The sequence below is a fragment of the Primulina eburnea genome, chromosome 15 (genome assembly GCF_022965805.1).
Source record: "Primulina eburnea isolate SZY01 chromosome 15, ASM2296580v1, whole genome shotgun sequence".
Classification (NCBI taxonomy): domain Eukaryota; kingdom Viridiplantae; phylum Streptophyta; class Magnoliopsida; order Lamiales; family Gesneriaceae; genus Primulina; species Primulina eburnea.
In genome coordinates, this window is record NC_133115.1 from 33,705,717 (window position 1) to 33,723,963 (window position 18,247).

At 35.0% G+C, this 18,247-nt stretch overlaps 3 protein-coding genes across 4 annotated transcripts; 1 reads left to right on the forward strand and 2 right to left on the reverse strand.

Moving 5' to 3' along the window:
- Positions 1-50: 50 nt before the first annotated feature.
- On the reverse strand, positions 51-4,061 carry LOC140813602 (sugar transporter ERD6-like 16). The gene is made up of 18 exons (XM_073172189.1): positions 3,748-4,061; positions 3,611-3,673; positions 3,334-3,423; positions 3,148-3,207; positions 2,883-2,948; positions 2,741-2,806; positions 2,567-2,642; positions 2,408-2,472; positions 2,187-2,279; positions 2,014-2,094; positions 1,838-1,922; positions 1,620-1,666; positions 1,443-1,505; positions 1,299-1,358; positions 1,162-1,215; positions 884-943; positions 560-674; positions 51-371 (listed from the first exon to the last, which is right to left on the reverse strand). Exons 1-18 carry the CDS (start codon positions 3,925-3,927, stop codon positions 256-258), a joined length of 1,440 nt encoding a protein of 479 aa, XP_073028290.1. The 5' UTR covers positions 3,928-4,061; the 3' UTR covers positions 51-255.
- Positions 4,062-8,836: 4,775 nt separating this feature from the next.
- LOC140815342 (squamosa promoter-binding-like protein 7) lies at positions 8,837-10,954 on the reverse strand. Of its 2 annotated transcripts, none has more exons than XM_073174465.1 (4): positions 10,666-10,954; positions 10,005-10,161; positions 9,351-9,444; positions 8,837-9,124 (listed from the first exon to the last, which is right to left on the reverse strand). In XM_073174465.1, the coding sequence occupies exons 1-4, from the start codon at positions 10,857-10,859 to the stop codon at positions 9,048-9,050; spliced, it is 522 nt and encodes a 173-aa protein (XP_073030566.1). In that variant the 5' UTR covers positions 10,860-10,954; the 3' UTR covers positions 8,837-9,047. The 2 variants fall into 2 exon arrangements, 1 of the variants encoding a protein (XP_073030566.1); XR_012114349.1 differs by having other exon boundaries at positions 8,841-9,124; positions 9,351-9,829.
- Positions 10,955-13,144: 2,190 nt separating this feature from the next.
- LOC140813604 (probable 1-deoxy-D-xylulose-5-phosphate synthase, chloroplastic) lies at positions 13,145-17,902 on the forward strand. The gene is made up of 10 exons (XM_073172191.1): positions 13,145-13,638; positions 14,117-14,245; positions 14,330-14,494; positions 14,590-14,740; positions 15,087-15,358; positions 15,457-15,730; positions 15,861-16,168; positions 16,265-16,546; positions 16,639-16,923; positions 17,606-17,902. Exons 1-10 carry the CDS (start codon positions 13,498-13,500, stop codon positions 17,753-17,755), a joined length of 2,157 nt encoding a protein of 718 aa, XP_073028292.1. The 5' UTR covers positions 13,145-13,497; the 3' UTR covers positions 17,756-17,902.
- Positions 17,903-18,247: the final 345 nt, after the last annotated feature.

Below are 18,247 nucleotides of genomic sequence, written 5' to 3' on the forward strand. Positions count from 1 at the left end.
TGAGGTAGCAAAGTTGAATCCAATTTTAATTTAAACTTCATTTCTCAAAACAAACGGATGAGATAAGCCCCACCACTAGCCAGACTCTGTATGCTAGGAAATCTACAGTTTCCTATGGATAACATTAACATAAAAACTTTCCTCAAAACGAAAAATAGATTGGGAAGTGCCATCCTCCTTAAAAACTAATAAAATCGAGAAACATCTCACAATGAATATCAAAATATAATTAATCTTGAAGAAAAACTAATGTTTCTACGAGCCGATGGATGCCTGAATTTCTTCCAGTGTTTTTCCCTTTGTTTCAGGCACAACCTTGACCACAAAAAGTACAGCGAGCAGGCAGACTCCAGCATATACAAAAAATGTACCTGAAGTATGTGTGTCAGATATTTCTCGAAAATGTAACATTGTTGAATCTTTAAAACCTTTTGAAGTCAGTGAAGCGTGTAGGAAACTTGAAGGTGTTGGGGTGGGTGGGTATTTGAAAATTCTTAGTCTGTGAACAAATGGACCTTCTTGTAACCATTAAAAAATATGCTGCCATTTATGTGATTACCTGGTGGACTCCAGCTCATGAGAAAGTTGAATGTATAGGAAACTGCCCATGCACCTAACCAATTCACCAACACTACCAAGCTTCCAGCTAAGCCTTTCACATGAATTGGGAATATCTAAAAACGAGTGACAATGTTAAAATGTTTGCGCACTTGGTTAATTAATAAAAGAAATACTTGGCGGCGATGTTGCTGCATATTAGTTCGTATGACGGGGTTTCGACTCATGTTAGGAGCCCTTTAATGGAAGCATTTTGCAGTCTCACGGGTCCAAGAATATAACCACACAAATGTATGAGTTTAGATATTGAGAGTGTTGATTTTACCTCAGACATTATGACCCAAGGAACCGCCCCCATGCCTATCGAAAACGATGCTACATAAACCTGGTTACATTCATTCAAGAAACAGTAAAAATCCCATTTGTATGGTTAAATGTTGGCTGCTCAGAATATAGAGTGAGTTCTCTAAGTATTGTCGTTACAAAGACTGGCGAACTCGCATTTTCACGAGGATTAGAACTGAAGAAGTTAGTGTAAGCCGACTCCACATAGTATGATACTAATAGTTGTTTGTTGATAACAAATAACAGTCTCAAGCTTACCAGTACACCAGATATAGCTAGAAATGGAACCCATCCTAGTAATAGAGACCGACCCTGAGCAGGAATGAACAAGACTGTTGAAATATGAAGTTTTTTTGCAACAACAAATGAAAATTACCCTGATTCTGAAACTTCACCTTCAGGTAGAAAGAGATTGCTGCTAGAAGGCATCCAATAAATGTTCCTGATGCTGATACCTGTAAATGTAAGATCATTTATTTTGTGTAACATTTTTACTTGCTGCAAAACATAAGGTAACTTTCACTGGAAAAAATATTCACCACGAGAAGAGGTCTTCTTCCTGATCTATCCATTAGAACTGCACCCAGCAGCGTAATTGGAACCTGATGTATCATGTTAAACAGAAATAATTAAATATAAATTGTAACTCTAGTTCTAACCATGGATGCTTTGCTCCCCAAAATTTGCATGGAACTGCTTTCCTAAAAATGGCAAACCTGAATAATAGCATAAAAGATTGTTCCCATTTTTCCTGAAGAAAATCCTGCATTTCAAACATCAAGATTAGTGATGAACTTCAGAAATAAGTAATGATCTACGGAGTTGGCTGGTTTTCCGTTTGTTTGGGGCCAACCTAGAACTACCATTGACTCGGTGCAACATTGAACGACGATGAGTATACTTTAAAACCTGGGGGGAAAAATCCAAGTCATACCTGCTGCCACAAAGGTTTCGCTAGCGTAGAAGCCTATTCCATTTATTCCGCCAAATTGTTGGAAAATCATTAGTCCCACACCGATCTAAATGTATGGTTAAGAAAAACCACCTTTAAGATGAAGCTATAGCATTCATAAATTCAAGAAAACAAGATGTTATTTAAGGTTTTCTTACTATGACCGGGCGCGCATATTTGGCATGAAACAAGTCCATAATATGAACTTTAGGAAGATCTTGAAGGGTGCCAATACTCTTCTGCATTGAAAAACCTTTATACTTAGCCAAAACTACAAAAAAAAAATGATCGAATCATATTACATATGAAATATTGTTGACTCGAAATGTACTTGAATTTCTGCAGTTTCTTGAGAAATATCAGCATCTTTGCCACGCAGAGTTCGCAATGACAGCTCAAATTCGTTTCTATGGCCTACTTTTGCCTGCAAGATTCGATTCTTTATTAGTATCTCATTATTTCATGAATCGAAAGCCGGTTGCTATAAAATTTAATTCATTCTGGATTCCTCGTTCGTATTTCGCACTAACTGTAGGTCTAATTCATACTTACCAGCCATCTTGGAGACTCTGGGATAAAACATAGTCCCACAAGTTGTAAAATACATGGAACCAATCCTTTATACCAGAAAATAATACAAAAAAATAGTTACATAGAAGTAAATGTAAATTTATTGCCATTATTTATTTTATTACATGTTTAAAAACTCACCTGTCAAAGCTAAGGTTCTCCACGTTACTACTTCTCCTAGCAGAAATGCTGTTGATGCTCCACAGACAATCATCAGCTTCCAAGACGAGAAATAGGAACTTCAGTTACAGGAAAACAAAATACTATTTGTGAAAACTAATTTTATGATTGAAAAATTCCATTTAATTTCCTCACCTGATTAAGAGTAGCAAGTCCTCCACGGAGATTCTTTGGTGCAATTTCAGCGATGAATACTGGAACCTGTCGAGTAAATGATTTTCAAACCCGTGGTCGCCTAATAACGCGAGTTTCGAATATCAGAACAGATGGTTGTTACCACATAAGAGAATATCCCTATGCCATATCCTGTGCAAAACCTCCCAGTATCTAGCCACCAGGCCCCCTGCATCAATATATTTGGTGCCGTGAGCCACCATTGTTTCCCTTTGGCAAAAGTTTTAATATACGTTTGATAGAAAAATTTTCTGTTTATATTAGTTAAATACAAAATTATATAATCATCTCATGACATCCTTAGCCACTAAATTACTGATGATTTCAGCATGTAAAGTCACAATTTACAGCAAAATGAGCCTACGTACCGTGGCAAAATAGACAGCTAACCATCCTATGATACAGAAGGCAGCCGACATTCTCATTGCCTGTTACATAAAATAAAATAAAAAAAAATTAAAACCATTTTTTTTTTACATATGACATTAGCAGTAGTGAAAAAGAATTTTGTTTAAAAATAGTCTTTTTTTTTCCTTTTTTTCTTTTTTGCATACCCCTTTTCGACCAATTAAATCTGCAATTCTGCCACTGGAAATTGCTCCAATCATAGCACCAATTGTGATTATTGACCCAAACATTGCGTACTATGCACACATCAAACAAACAATAGTTTATAACCACGTGAGAAGCTTAGTAGAAAATAAGATCAATAATTAATTTATTGGATTGAAGAGTTCAAATTTTGAACTCAGGTTCAAAATCAAAATCACTGAACAATTTCTGGTAAGATGCATGATCTTTTCCAAAAGTATTTATGGGGAAATCTTGTACCTGAGATAGAGTTAAGTTCAAATCTTCTCTTATTTGTGCTTGAGTAGGTGACGAATAGCCTACCTGCATGACAAGAACATTACTAAAAGAAAAACTCTTGCATACATCTAACATATAGATTTGAGACACAAACTTACACATGATCCGAATTCGAAAGACCCACAAACACCAACAGATGTGCTCAACAGAACCATCCAAATCGATCCATTTTCAAGCCCTCCTCGGTTCACGGTTTCTTCTTCACAATCGACACGTCTCTGATCTTCCCGGATAAAGGGTTTCTCCAAGTCACGACCCTCGTTTTCACCAATAGCCATGCCTACCTGCGTAACTTCTGCCAAAGAAATCAAGATTTATATGAACGAATGAATGTAGCAAAACAAAATACTCGAGGCCAGTGCATGTAAACAATGTTTAAGATTCAGATTAGGATTGGTCATGTGAGCGAAGCTGTCTCTGACGTGTAATTGTCACCTTCATGCTGTGTGTGTATATGTGTATATATATATATATATATATATATATATATATATATATATGATGGACTGAAGGTTCGGTAGATTAACTTCGTTGGGTTGCTGGTTAGTTAACATGTGTAAATTGAACTTCATGGCCCAATATATATGAGTGGGCTCATTTAAATATAATTCAAATAAATTATAAAAACATATCGTACAAGTACGCAACACGTGCGTCGTTGTACTAGTTAAATATTAAATTTTGGAGGTGATAAATTCAAGGAGTTGAATTTATAATTTAAATATTAAATTCAAATGTTGAATTTATAATGTATTTAATTTATTAAGCTCAAAGGTTGAGTTTATTAAATAATAAATTAAATATGATGGGTAATATGTTTAATTGGCTTGTAGGAGTACAAGTCCAATATATTAAATAATTAAAGTTTAGTGGACTTTGATTAATTAATTAAACTAGTTGGACTAGTCCAATTAATCAAGCTCATTAATGTTAATTAAATGGGTCCAATTGTTTTATTATGGTAATTAGGCCATAGATGTTTTATTTAAATGGGAGACCTAAAAACCTAACCTCCATAAGATATGCATCGAGATTGCATTTGATAAGGCATGCATTTTAGAATCTTATATTTACTTAATTAATTGGATTAATTAAGTAAATAATGGATTAGAAAGATAATTAGAATATTTTATTCTCAGACTCTCATGTGAGATCGTCTCACGGATCTTAATCTATGAGACGGGTCAACTCTACCCATATTCACAATAAAAAGTAATACTCTTAGCATAAAAAATAATGATTTTCAATAGATGAAATAAGAGATCCGTCTCACAAATATGACCCGTGAAACCGTCTCACACAAGTTTTTGCCAATATATATAGGCAAAAACTTGTGTGAGACGGCCTCACGGGTCTTATTTGTGAAACAGATCTCTTATTTGGGTTATTCATGAAAAAAATATTATTTTTTATGCCAAGAGTATTACTTTTTATTGTGAATATGAGTAGGATTGACATATCTCACAAATTAAGATCCGTGAGACGGTCTCACATGAGATAAATATATGATTTGAATATTTAAAAAGATATGTTTGGATTTAAAATACATATAAATATATGATTTGAATATTTAAAAAGAATTTTATTTTAAAAAAACTAAAAAGATATAATGAAGATATAATTGATAAAAGTTAATTAATATAAGAATATCAAATTTCAACTTTAATCTATATCTACCTTCTATCTATCAATCTTATCTATATCTATCTATCTATATCTATATCTATATTTATATAAGAATTATGATTTTACTATAACGTCATCATTAAAATTGTACTCTAACGACACTTTGTCTTCCTTTTATGTAATTAGTTAATTATTAATCCATTGACTAATTATTTATTATTTACTTTTTCACTCACTTTGATGGCACGTGGAAGAAGATCGAGTCTTGTCTCCAGTTTTGTTACGAGGTAATTTCCTTCTGTGTTTATGTTTGTCTCTACGGGTTTTCTGTTGTTTACTACATTTATGTTTTTTGCTTCTCCTAGGAATACCCACGAGCATGAGCTTTCTCGCGCTCCACAGTTACATCTCCTTCAAGTGAGAATCTTTAATTCCTGCTCCGTCTATCGTTTCTTTGTTTATTTTTCCGCTCGTCTATGTTCGGTCTTCTGTTTATTGCATGGCAGGTGTTTCTTTCTCTGTTTTATTTTTTCTCCTTGCAGCCCATCCACATCTTCTGCCGCACCTTGGTTTCGGTTGTCCACCACAGAAACACATAATTACTAATTACTACTTTTAAATTCAATAGCTGATATATGAAATATTAATTTTTTACAATATATCAAAATATTTGTTCAACAACTAATGATTCGAATCAATATATAATAATATTATTTATAAAATTAATTGGTTATGTGAAAATACCTTACAAATAATAGTAATAGTGTTATACATTTTTTATTAAAATAAATAATACAAAAAATTATGCTAACAGAGGTTTCGAACTTATTTTTACAATTTATGTATTAATTATATTTTTCATAATCTTAGTTTTTTACAAATAATACAAAAATGTTTATATTTAATAAAACAGAAAATAAAAAATTATAAATTTATATGTCGAGGTTTAAAACTTATTTAAAAATGTTTATATTTAACAAAACAAAAAATAATTGTTTCTCTACATATAAAAATGACATCAATTAAAAATGTTAAGATAAATAATCTAATATGTTTTTGGGAAAGATACTTCCCTTTTGGGCCGGTTAAACCTATGGGTCCTTATCCTTAGGTTTCCGCCGGGTAAGATGCCTAATATTTATAACGCTCGGGTAAGTTCCGACCCGCACGAAAGGCGTAATTTATTCCCACATTTATTTTATCTATTTTTCTCTCCTCCAATATTTATCCAACTCAAATATTCCAACATTTGTTATTGTCATTATAAATAACATACATGACACTTTTAGTTGTCATTATAAATGATTTTAACTGACATATAAAATTGCCATTATTACTATACTAACAAGTCATGTATAAATGTATTTAAAACATGAGTTTTTCTGACATTTAAAATTGTCATTATTAGTAACACGTATGAAGTTATCATTAACATCTTATAATGACATTAAAAATGTTAAGAAGTTTAAGACGACATTGGAATAGATGACATTTGTTGGAGGTCTCACTAAAACTTAAATGTCACTAAATATTAAATATGATGACATTTATGAATGTCACCATAAGCATTTATTCATGTAGTGCATGTTGTATTTTTGTGGTGCGCGGAGGTTTTCTTACGAACCTCCATCGTTCTGTTGTGCTTCAGGCAAGATTAGGCTGGCTTTACTTGTTGCTCCGACAATTCTTATCAACTTGTTTAAAGACGTGTCGACTCCTTCTGCTCTTTTGTTCTGTCGAAAATCCGGCTTTATAACAGTCTATTTGCGTTCACTTCTTTCGGTGCCCGACTTGATAAGAATTTAGCTTCGTCGAATCATGGAGTGTATACATTTCGTGTATCGGACCAAGTGTTTCATTCATTGCCTCCTCTTGTCCCAATAAAGGACGGACCCAGATATTTCCGACTCTATTTTTGGGATAGCCATAATGAGTTGCATAACAGAATGTCTGTTGTTGATTATTCAGATGTCGATGAGGGCACTATGATGTTGTTAATGGATTTATTAAAGGTTAACCCGTATGCTCATCTTCTAAAAAGGATAAATCGATATCTTACGATTAGAGGCCTAAGATTGAATATTTGTAAAAATGTGCATGTTGATCAGAGGTGTTATAATTCTCCATCTACAGATCAAGTTGCAGCTATTTGGTTGGAAGGTAATGATAGTGTGAATATTCTTACGATCGAGATATAGTCGTGCACAGAGATGATGGGCTAATGCATCAAATAATGCATTATTTTGGATGTTATGATTCATTGCAGTTTCCGTTGTTTTTCCCGTATGGTGATAGTGGTTGGCATCATAGGGATGATCTAGCTTTGGAGATGTTGTCATTGATGTTATGCCAAATTCAAATGTTTCTTCTTTTTCCGAGGTTGTCGCTGGTGAAACACGCGGTGAGATTTCTTTGCTTTTTCTTTTCTTGATATATATTTTTGTCTTTATTTTCATCTTATAATATCTTAATATAGTTTGTTTGTCTGTTATTTTTAAATGGAATATTGTATAATTGATAAAAGTTAATTAATATAAGAGTCTCAAATTTCAAATTTAATTAATAGTATAAATAAATAAATAATATATATATATATATATATATATATATATATATATATATATATATATAATAGTTATGCTTTAAAATCAATATTCATAATAATGAAACATTAGATAATGAACGATGTATCGTGGATATTAAAATAATTTGTATGTGAATTCCTTAAAACAGACATGTGAACTCATGGTGAAATTAAAAAAATAAGCATTTTTGCTTGTAAAGCTTTTTAATTATTCATATCTATTTTGTATTAATACTCACATTATTGTCAATAAAAAAAATCTTTCTAGATAAAGACAAAAAAAAATAATAAAAAATACCATGCAAATAACGTTGGATAACAAAAAAATTATTTACAAGTTACACAATCTTCTGACCAACACAAATGCATCACTCATCAGACACGAAGAATAATGAACAAGAAATGAACTGATCAGAATGTATTATGAAGCAAATTTCATGCAACAAAACCAGGGATTCATTCATCCCCAATCTGGTCTGCATTCGTTAGGTGGTCAGGCCGTCGAGAAAGAATGGTCAAAGAAAGTGTGCATTAAATGCATGTCGGGAGAATGAATTGAATTGGCTGAATAAAAAATGTGGGATGAAAAGGTGGTATTTTTTACTCATGAAAATTCAGAGGAGAAAACGCGTTTTTGTACAAGTTTTCACACGGACAAGAGGCTCTATAAATAGAGATCATCCCTTCATTCTGAAATCATCTCTTCTTCGAGTTTTCTCTCATCTTATAGCATTTAAGTGTTTAGTTATATAATATTTGTGAGGTGTTTGTTCTCTTGTATTAAGAGATTGTGTGTTCTCTTTGAAAATACAGTGACTGCGTTGTACACCACAAAATATTATAGTGAAATTATTTTAATCTTGGCCGTAGTTTTTACCCTAATAATTTTTAGGGGGTTTCCACGTAAATTTCGGTGTCCAGTTTACTCTTTAATTTCGGGTTTTATTTTTCTCAAATTCCGCACGTGAGACCAACACATGCTAGTGATTAAACTTGTCAAACTAACACAATCTAATAGTCGTGGCAATCTGAACGACCCTCGTATGATGGAGGACGACTACACATACTCCAAAACAAACACCAATGGCACCTATTGCCATAATAAGAGGTTGTCGGGGTAATTTGCTTGGTGGCTGCAAGATTTTATCGGCCTTTCCTGAAGATTGACTTTCATGACCACGTCTCGGTTCAACAGAGGAACTGACACGACAAGCCTTCATCTGGTGTGAGCCCATGAATATATTCTCCACTGCTCTGTGTACAACCTGCGGAGGAAGAATGTTTACACCATTGAATAGATCAACAAGGTGTGCAAGAAGAAAATCTGGTAAACGGGACCAATCAAAGTACTAATTAAGTACCCTTGTAATAAAAAGGTAATCAAATTGCTATGTACAGATTTTCTAAAATGCAAGTCCCTTGGCTATATGTGATGAAAATTGATGCATCGACGGTATTCCCTGAAATTATCAAAGGAATGTACTGTTTTACCTGATTCGTGGCTGGAACAACAAATCGACTGGTTTTGGGAGCTTTGACAGTAAAGAGTTCCATCAGATGTAGGTATTACCCAAAAATCATTTTCCTGTAATTTCAGATAAAGCACGTTTTGTGCAGTGTCCATATTTTTCTGTAACAAGCTCATATCAGCATCAGAAATACCAGAAACCAGATTGTTATCCATCATAGATTTCAAGGAACAAAATACTCTCTCCAATATAACAGAAGACTCTTTCTCAATCAAAAACTCCAGCAAATGGTTGAATCTTAGTACCGATGAAGATGTCGATGGCTGCCTGGATATGGGATTCCTCAGCAACCATCCTACATCTAAAACAAATTCCGAGAACCGTACTCGTCTTAAGGCAAGAACCTCACATTCAGGCCTCAGACAAGACAGTTGCTGTTCTCGGGAAGAGAGAGTTGCGTCAAACTTTTGAAGCAAGGTCTCCATCTCCTCGCAAATTTCTCTGTCACCCACAAGAATTGGAACGAAGTTGGATAACCCAGACTCATTCTCAACATGTTGGAAGAGCCCAACACAAGTTAAGAAGCAAATGTAATAAAAACTGCTCGAGATTCTACACTTATCTTCAAGCAACTCATGCATCAACCCCACATAGAAAGAAGAGTCACAAATCTAACCTCAATAAACGATGGGCCAAAAAGATTCATTTTAGTTTGCGGGACACATATCTTCAGTAATTGGTGGTCAGAACATTTGGTGCCTCCTTTTTGACAACACACAGATGTAATGGAAATATTTGATGACAGGTATCTTCCTGCAAAAGAAACAAGAAACCTGTAATAGGCATCAGATATCATTTAACATCAAGAAAGTATTTCAATTTCCCTACAGACATGAAGAACATCATATATAGAGGAGAACAGGGATTGTTAGAACTATCCACAGCATGAAAAAATTCCACAAAGGGTGGGTGCAGCTTTCCTTAACGCTACATATAATGAGTTGACCGGTCTCTTTTCCTATGTATCAGTTCACCATTAAAATCAACATCTGGCAGCCTAAAGCATCCGTTCAACAATATAAATAATTTTGTGGACAAATCCACTTTCTTTCACACAAAACAAGTATGCCACACCAAACAAGACTAAAATGTTATCAAGGTTTTGGGCTACAAATCCTGTAACAAGTGTGGCAAAACCGAAGTTAAGGAAAGAAAGGGAGCTCAAATCTGAATAATGATAGCAAACTTGAGATTTAGTAAAGACAATACTAGACAAGTAAAAGAAACTTATGGAAATAAATTATTTTTTCATGTATAGTATGGATCACATCATATACCGAAATTTTGGTTGAAGTAAATCGCTTCCACAGGCAACAAATTCCATTGGCTTGCCAGCCTCAAAGCAAGTTGGATAAATATAACATAGCTTTGGTGTTCGATCCTTCATTTCAATTTCCAAAATTGAATTTGCATCTGTTTTCACAAAAGGATCCAGCATATGTAAAATGTATAAGGTAAACAAAAGGGTCATCAATAAATATCAATAAATTAATTGGAGGGCATGAGTTACAAAAGCGTTCTTTATCCAGGGAATGACCAACGAGTTTTTCCATAAGCTAATCGTTTCTTCTTTGAGAAATATAATTTTCATATCAAATTTATTTTTCAATATTATCTTTTCCTTGTTAATTTGATTATGTAAAATATTTAATAAGATTTTATCTTGCTAGATAATGAGATAATTATGCAAATATTATCATGATATGGTATCACTATTCAAATGAGTTTGTTATTAATAAAACTCATATTTTTCTTGTGTAATAGGTTTCTTTATGGAGATAAACTCTATGAGAGATGAAGTCTATAAATAAAAGGATTCATATCATGCAAAGGAGAGATGGAGAGTTTTTCGTGGAAATGGTTTTTCGTGAAGGTGATTTTCATGAAGTGATTTTTATGAGAGTTTTTCTTGGAGTTGATTTACGTTTTGAATAGTGCTGTTGCATGTGCTGCCGTAATAGTTAGAGACATTTCAAACAACACGCGTGCAAGTGTTGGCTGAATATTGGTTTTGTTGCTCCAGTTTTTTGCATCTCGTTTTTCCTTTCTTAATTATTTTTAGTGTTGGTATTTGTTTTTAGAAATCATTTATTTTCTCAACATGATTTTAGTAGTAATCACTATTGGTATTGTTTTCGTGTAAACTCGTTGGTTTTTATAGTGATTAATTTTTTCCCAGCACCACACAATTATTTATACTTGTGCATATTTAATCTTATCTATCTATTTATTTAAAGTCGATTTTTGTTGCAAACTTTAATATTCCGATACGTGTTGTCTTAAATGTTGTAACATTTGACATTACACATAATTCTGATACAACACAAATTCATAATCTTACATTACTCTTATCATATAAACTCATATCTGTCAAGCAATATTCCTTACAAGTGACATTAGAGCTTACTCTTGATATAATAAATGTTGATTCTGGTTTTTACTTTGATTGACAAAAATATCTAATGGACACATCACTTGCAAACGCAGCACTTCGACCAACAGTCCTAGATTGAACCAACTACAGTCTTTGGAAAGTCAAAATCAGATACTACATAAAATACATAGATGAACTGGCATGACAGTGTGTTATCAATGGGTGGATTTCACCGATAATGATAGATCAAGATGGTGACAGCTTGCCAAAACCGAAAATTGACTGGACTGCTGATGAAGTTCAGAATTCAAATTACAATTCAAAGGCCTTGAATGCAATATTCACTTCAGTCGATATGAATATGTTCAGTTTGATCACAAACTGTACTTCTGCTAAGAATGCATAGGATACTCTCTAAAGATATTGTGAAGGTTCTGAGAGTGTGCGACAAACTAGAATGAGGATGCTTACTTCCAAGTTCGAGATGATGATGATGGAAGAATCTGAGAATATATTGGACTATGATCGTCGTCTACGGGAAATTGCTAATGAAGCGTTCAGCCTCGGAGACCCCATCTCCAATAAACGATTAGTTAGAAAAGTTCTCCGTTCTTTGCCTGAAAGATTCAACGTAAAAATCTGTGCAATCGATGAAGCTAAGGACATATCTTAGATGACTATAGAAGATCTTATCAGTTCACTTCGCACTTTCGAAATGAACATGGACATGCAGAAGAAGGATAAGGGGAAGACGGTTGCATTCCAAGTCTCAGATGACTCTTATAATGATTTTCTTCAAATATCTCAAGAGGTTAATGAATCAGATCTTTGTGAGGATTCCATCGCCTATATCACAAAGAAATTTGTGGATTATGTGAAAAGAATCAAGGACAAAAAGAAGTCTGAGCAACCATCGAGGTTTCTGAGTTTTCCAGCACTTGAAAAGACACAAAAGTTTCCTGCTCAACAACAATTTTGACCAAAGAATGAAGACAATGGTCAATTTAATTCGAAGAAATATGAATCATTGCAATGTAAAAAATGCAATAGATTTAGGCAATATGTAAATGAATGTGTTAATAGATTACGGAACTCATATATATATTTTTAGAATAGCTTTAATTTTATTTTATTTTTCATTAAAATTTTTAAAACATTATTTTAAGAAAATAAAAGTACGAGCATTATTATTATAATATTTTTAGAATAGCTCTTTTTTTCCGAATGTTTTCTTGGACAAAGGAAATGAAAGAGACGCACTCCCTACATTATGTCTTTCTATCCATTTGTGATTTCTGATGACGTGGCCCAATGGAAATCTGCCTCCTCACCGTCTTCCTCTTACGTTGATTCAATCCACTGTATAAATACCAATACTCACTATGAACGAAGCGTGGCTTCTTCAGTTTATGTGCTCCAATATTGAAGATAATCAAGCCGCTTAACTGTCCACAAATCGCTGTTCTGTAATAATTCCTGGATTTACTTTCGCTATTCAAAGCCTGTTCCTTTTTATCAATTCTAGGGATATCTTTGCGAGTTCAAAGTACAACTGGCCCATCTCAAACTACCCATATCCAGTAAAGCTGCATCTTTTTGAGAAATTAGAGTAAAGTTAGTTTTTTGCTTGGAAAAATCAGAGTAATGGTTGTTTCTTGCTTGGAAATCTAAAACATTATTTGGTATTTCTTGAAATTTTAGCGTGGGGATACGTGTATAGAGAAATAGCATATATATGATTGCCCTTTGTACATTTCCCTTTGCTGGGCCTGTGGGCAAGGGGGTGGGTGCAGATGCTCAAAAGCATACTACATTAGCCTCTCAGTGGCTGGGTGGAACTGATCTGCAGTCCCACCTTGACTTCAAGAATAAGCAGGTCTGCAATTTTTTTTTTGTTCTATATTGATTTGTTGATTAAAAACAAAAATAGAGCGATTCTTCTTGAGTTTTGAGAGTACCCATGTGGTTGTTCTTGGATGAGGAAGTTTCCTTTTCTGACATTTCTGTTACAGATTGGCATTTCAATGATTTTGTCCTAGATTCGATGGATTGCTTAGCGTGCAAGAATTTGCTGCTATCTCTGTTTTTTGCATGTTGTTTTGGGTTTATAGATTAAAAGGAATTAGTTGTATTGCTATTCAGCTATCAGCCATGCAGGAGGTCTACCATTGGCATCCGCTGATTAAAATAAAAAAATTTCAAATTTTATTTCGAATTCTAGTGTCAGTTCTATGCCTACCCAAATGCCATTAAGTCGCTGCGAATCCGTCAACCTAAAAATCTTAGATCCACCCTCGAGCTGGAATTTAATCAGTGGATTGAAATGGATGCTTTGTGCTATGTTTGTGTTGAAGGCAAGAAAAAAGTCTACCGTGGTCCATGGGTCATTGTCAGAACGAGGAGAGTATTACTCACAGAAGCCTCCAACTCCTCTTTTGGATACTATCAATTATCCCATCCATATGAAGAATCTCTCCATAAAGGTATTGCAAGTGTTTGAAAGTCAAGCTTTTATATTTTCTGTCAACCTTGGAGTCAGCATTCGTTGAATACTATTTTTGGCGCAGGAATTGAATCAACTTGCAGATGAACTGCGATCTGATGTTATTTTCAATGTCTCAAAGACCGGGGGTCATCTTGGCTCAAGCCTCGGCGTAATTGAGCTCACTGTGTCACTGCATTATGTTTTCAATGCTCCTCAAGATAGAGTACTTTGGGATGTTGGCCATCAGGTGATGGTTCAATTCAATGATATCTTAAGGTTGTATGCACTGAAATTACTGTAATTGCTGTCCTTGTTTTGATGGTCTAATTCTTTATGCTGCAGTCCTATCCACACAAAATTTTGACTGGAAGAAGGGATAAAATGTCAACTTTGAGGCAGACGGATGGTCTTTCTGGCTTTACTAAACGGTCTGAGAGTGAATATGATTGCTTTGGTGCGGGTCACAGCTCTACAACTATCTCAGCTGGATTAGGTATGATCTGACACCGAGATGAAAAATATAAACACACTTCATAAATTAGAAATAATGATGTGATTTTATTTTGGACGGCTCTTTTGTTTCCTCATCAAGAACATGGAAACTCTCATGTTAAATTGGATGTCCATATTTTTAGCTTAATATATGTTGAAATGACTATTGACATTTTGTAATGATAGAGCAAATGCTTTAAGTTATTGATGGAGAGGGGTGTTACTACTTAATTACTGATGGTATAGATCAACTTGTATCATCATACATCGATAATAATTATTTATACACAAATTGGGAATTTACATTATTTTCAAGCTATTTTTTTCCACATTTCTTAACCGAGCAGGAATGGCTGTGGGAAGGGATCTAAAAGGAAGAAAGAATAATGTAGTGGCTGTGATAGGGGATGGTGCTATGACAGCAGGGCAGGCATATGAAGCAATGAACAATGCTGGCTACCTCGATTCTGATATGATTGTTATTCTTAACGACAACAAACAAGTTTCTTTACCAACTGCTAGCTTAGATGGACCAATCCCTCCTGTTGGTGCTTTGAGTAGTGCTCTGAGCAGGTTGCAGTCCAACCGACCTCTCAGAGAACTTAGAGAAGTTGCCAAGGTTCTTATCATTCTTTAGCATGTTAACTGGTGAAAGTATCCATTTGTCCCTGGCATTTATTTTGAATAATTGATTTATGGTGTCTGAAATGGTCACAGGGAGTTACTAAGCAGATTGGAGGGCCCATGCATGAACTTGCGTCAAAAGTGGATGAATATGCTCGTGGTTTGATCAGTGGTTCCAGGTCGACACTGTTTGAAGAGCTTGGACTTTATTATATTGGTCCAGTTGATGGTCACAATATTGAGGATATGGTGGCGATTCTTAAAGAAGTTAAGAGTACTAAAACGACTGGTCCTGTTTTGATCCATGTGGTGACTGAGAAAGGCAGGGGATATCCATATGCGGAAAAAGCTGCAGACAAGTACCATGGTTAAGTTAATAGCTAAAGATTTACAAAAATTTCCATAAAAAACAAGCTGTTCCTTTAGGTTTTTGATGCACAATATTCGCGCATGGACACAATATCGAGATCGTCACTTAATGGGCTTACTATTTACAGGTGTGAACAAATTCGATCCAGCAACTGGCAAGCAACACATATCCAGTGCCCTAACTCAGTCTTACACGACCTACTTTGCCGAGGCTTTGATTGCCGAAGCTGAAGTAGACAAGGATATAGTTGCAATCCATGCTGCAATGGGAGGTGGTACAGGTTTGAACCTTTTCTTGCGCAGATTCCCCACAAGATGTTTCGACGTGGGAATAGCAGAACAGCATGCTGTAACTTTTGCTGCTGGTTTGGCATGTGAAGGCATCAAACCTTTTTGTGCAATCTATTCTTCTTTCTTGCAAAGGGGTTATGACCAGGCAAGACAACACCAACACCCAATATTCTGATTTTCTAATCCACCATTGTTTACATTTTTGAAAGGGGAATTTCTTAGGATTTGGTTCCATATCCAGGTAGTGCATGACGTGGATTTGCAGAAGCTTCCTGTAAGGTTTGCAATGGACAGAGCTGGCTTGGTCGGATCAGATGGTCCCACACATTGCGGAGCATTTGACGTTGCTTTTATGGCATGTCTTCCTAACATGGTGGTCATGGCTCCATCAGACGAGGCTGAACTATTTCACATGGTGGCAACTGCGGCTGCCATAGATGACAGACCTAGCTGTTTCCGATATCCAAGAGGTAATGGGATAGGTGTCGAATTACCACCTGAAAACAAAGGCATCCCCCTTGAGGTACTGAGCTACCTTTTCTTCTAATTTAATTTTCGTTGAAGTGGAATATAGTTGGCCCTGATGGAATCGTACTTGCCTCGATTTTTCTCAAGGTTGGAAAAGGCAGGATCTTGATTGAAGGGGAGAGAGTGGCTCTGCTTGGTTATGGATCAGTAGTTCAGAGCTGTTTGTCTGCAGCTGCCTTACTAGAACCCTGTGGTTTGCGGTTGACAGTTGCAGATGCTCGGTTCTGCAAGCCATTGGATCATACTCTTATTCGCAGTTTGGCAAAATCGCATGATGTCTTGATCACCGTGGAAGAAGGGTCGATTGGTGGGTTTGGATCTCATGTAGCTCAATTTATGGCCCTCGATGGGCTTCTTGATGGCAAGTTGAAGGTAAAAAGATAAACTATACAACTAGTTTTGGATCTCTTTCAAGAAACACACTGGACTGACAAACACTTAACCAGATGGGACATGATCTCAATTTTTTGGACCATTGAATTACCAAAAGTTTCTGAAGAACCACCAAAGGCTTTGATTGGGGACAGAATCGGGGGATTATATGATGTTCATAATATGCAAGTAAAATTGGTACAAGGGGCCTAAACAATTTGGCTATGGGGGAGTGACTTGACACTATATATCTTGACCTCGCTAGTTCCATCCAACTAAGACAAATTACATAGGATCCTAGAATTCTGGAGAGCGGAAATGAGGTGGGGACAAGGAGAAGGTAAGGTGGGCAATTCAATGAATTTTGGGGTGAAACTAACCGTTGTTAAAAAAGTACAAATAAAACTTCAGATTCTGTGTCTGATTTTGTCCTAATTCTGCCCCTTTAGTTTTCATCGGCATGCATCCGCATCCACATCCACATCCACATCCACATGCACATGCACATTCACATTCACATTCACATTCACATTACATTCACATTCACATTCACATTCATTATATGTTTTACTTACTAACATCCTGCGCAGGACATCTAACACTGTCAAAATGATAGTTCAGTCGAATATAATGAAACACGGTCGATAATCAATTAACGTATGTGTAATTTGATATCTTGCAGTGGAGGCCTCTGGTTCTTCCAGATCGATACATCGACCATGGATCGCCATCTGGCCAGCTAATGGAAGCTGGTTTGACGCCATCCCACATAGCTGCAACAGTCTTTAACATACTTGGGAAAGCTAGAGAGGCTTTGGAGATCATGTCCTAGGTAGATATGTGCTGTTGTAGAAAGTAAAATACTTCTAGATTTTGTTCATAAATGCGTCATTTAGTGTAAGATCGAATTATTATATTTGTTTTTTTTATTATCAGAATGAACTAAACTTTGGTAGTGAAACGACTGAGATTTCTTGCAGCGACAGAAGCATTCAAGAATCTCTACTTCCTGTTCCTTTGTGGATCTAATATATATAGTCTTATTTATGTTTTACGAAAAAGTAAATTAAAAAAAAAAATTAATATTAAGAAATTTCACCCACTTTGTTTTTTAAAAGAAATTATTTCACCCTAGCGTTGTACCTTAGCATGAGGAAAAAAGTGGGGTATTTTTTAGGTTTATAACAAATTACATAAAGACCACTAAAGTAAATTAGTTTAGGCTTCTCATGTATTATGATGTGGTATAGATAGTGATGAATTAGTATTTTGAAAATATATATATATATATATATATATATAAACACATTAAAAATATCGATAT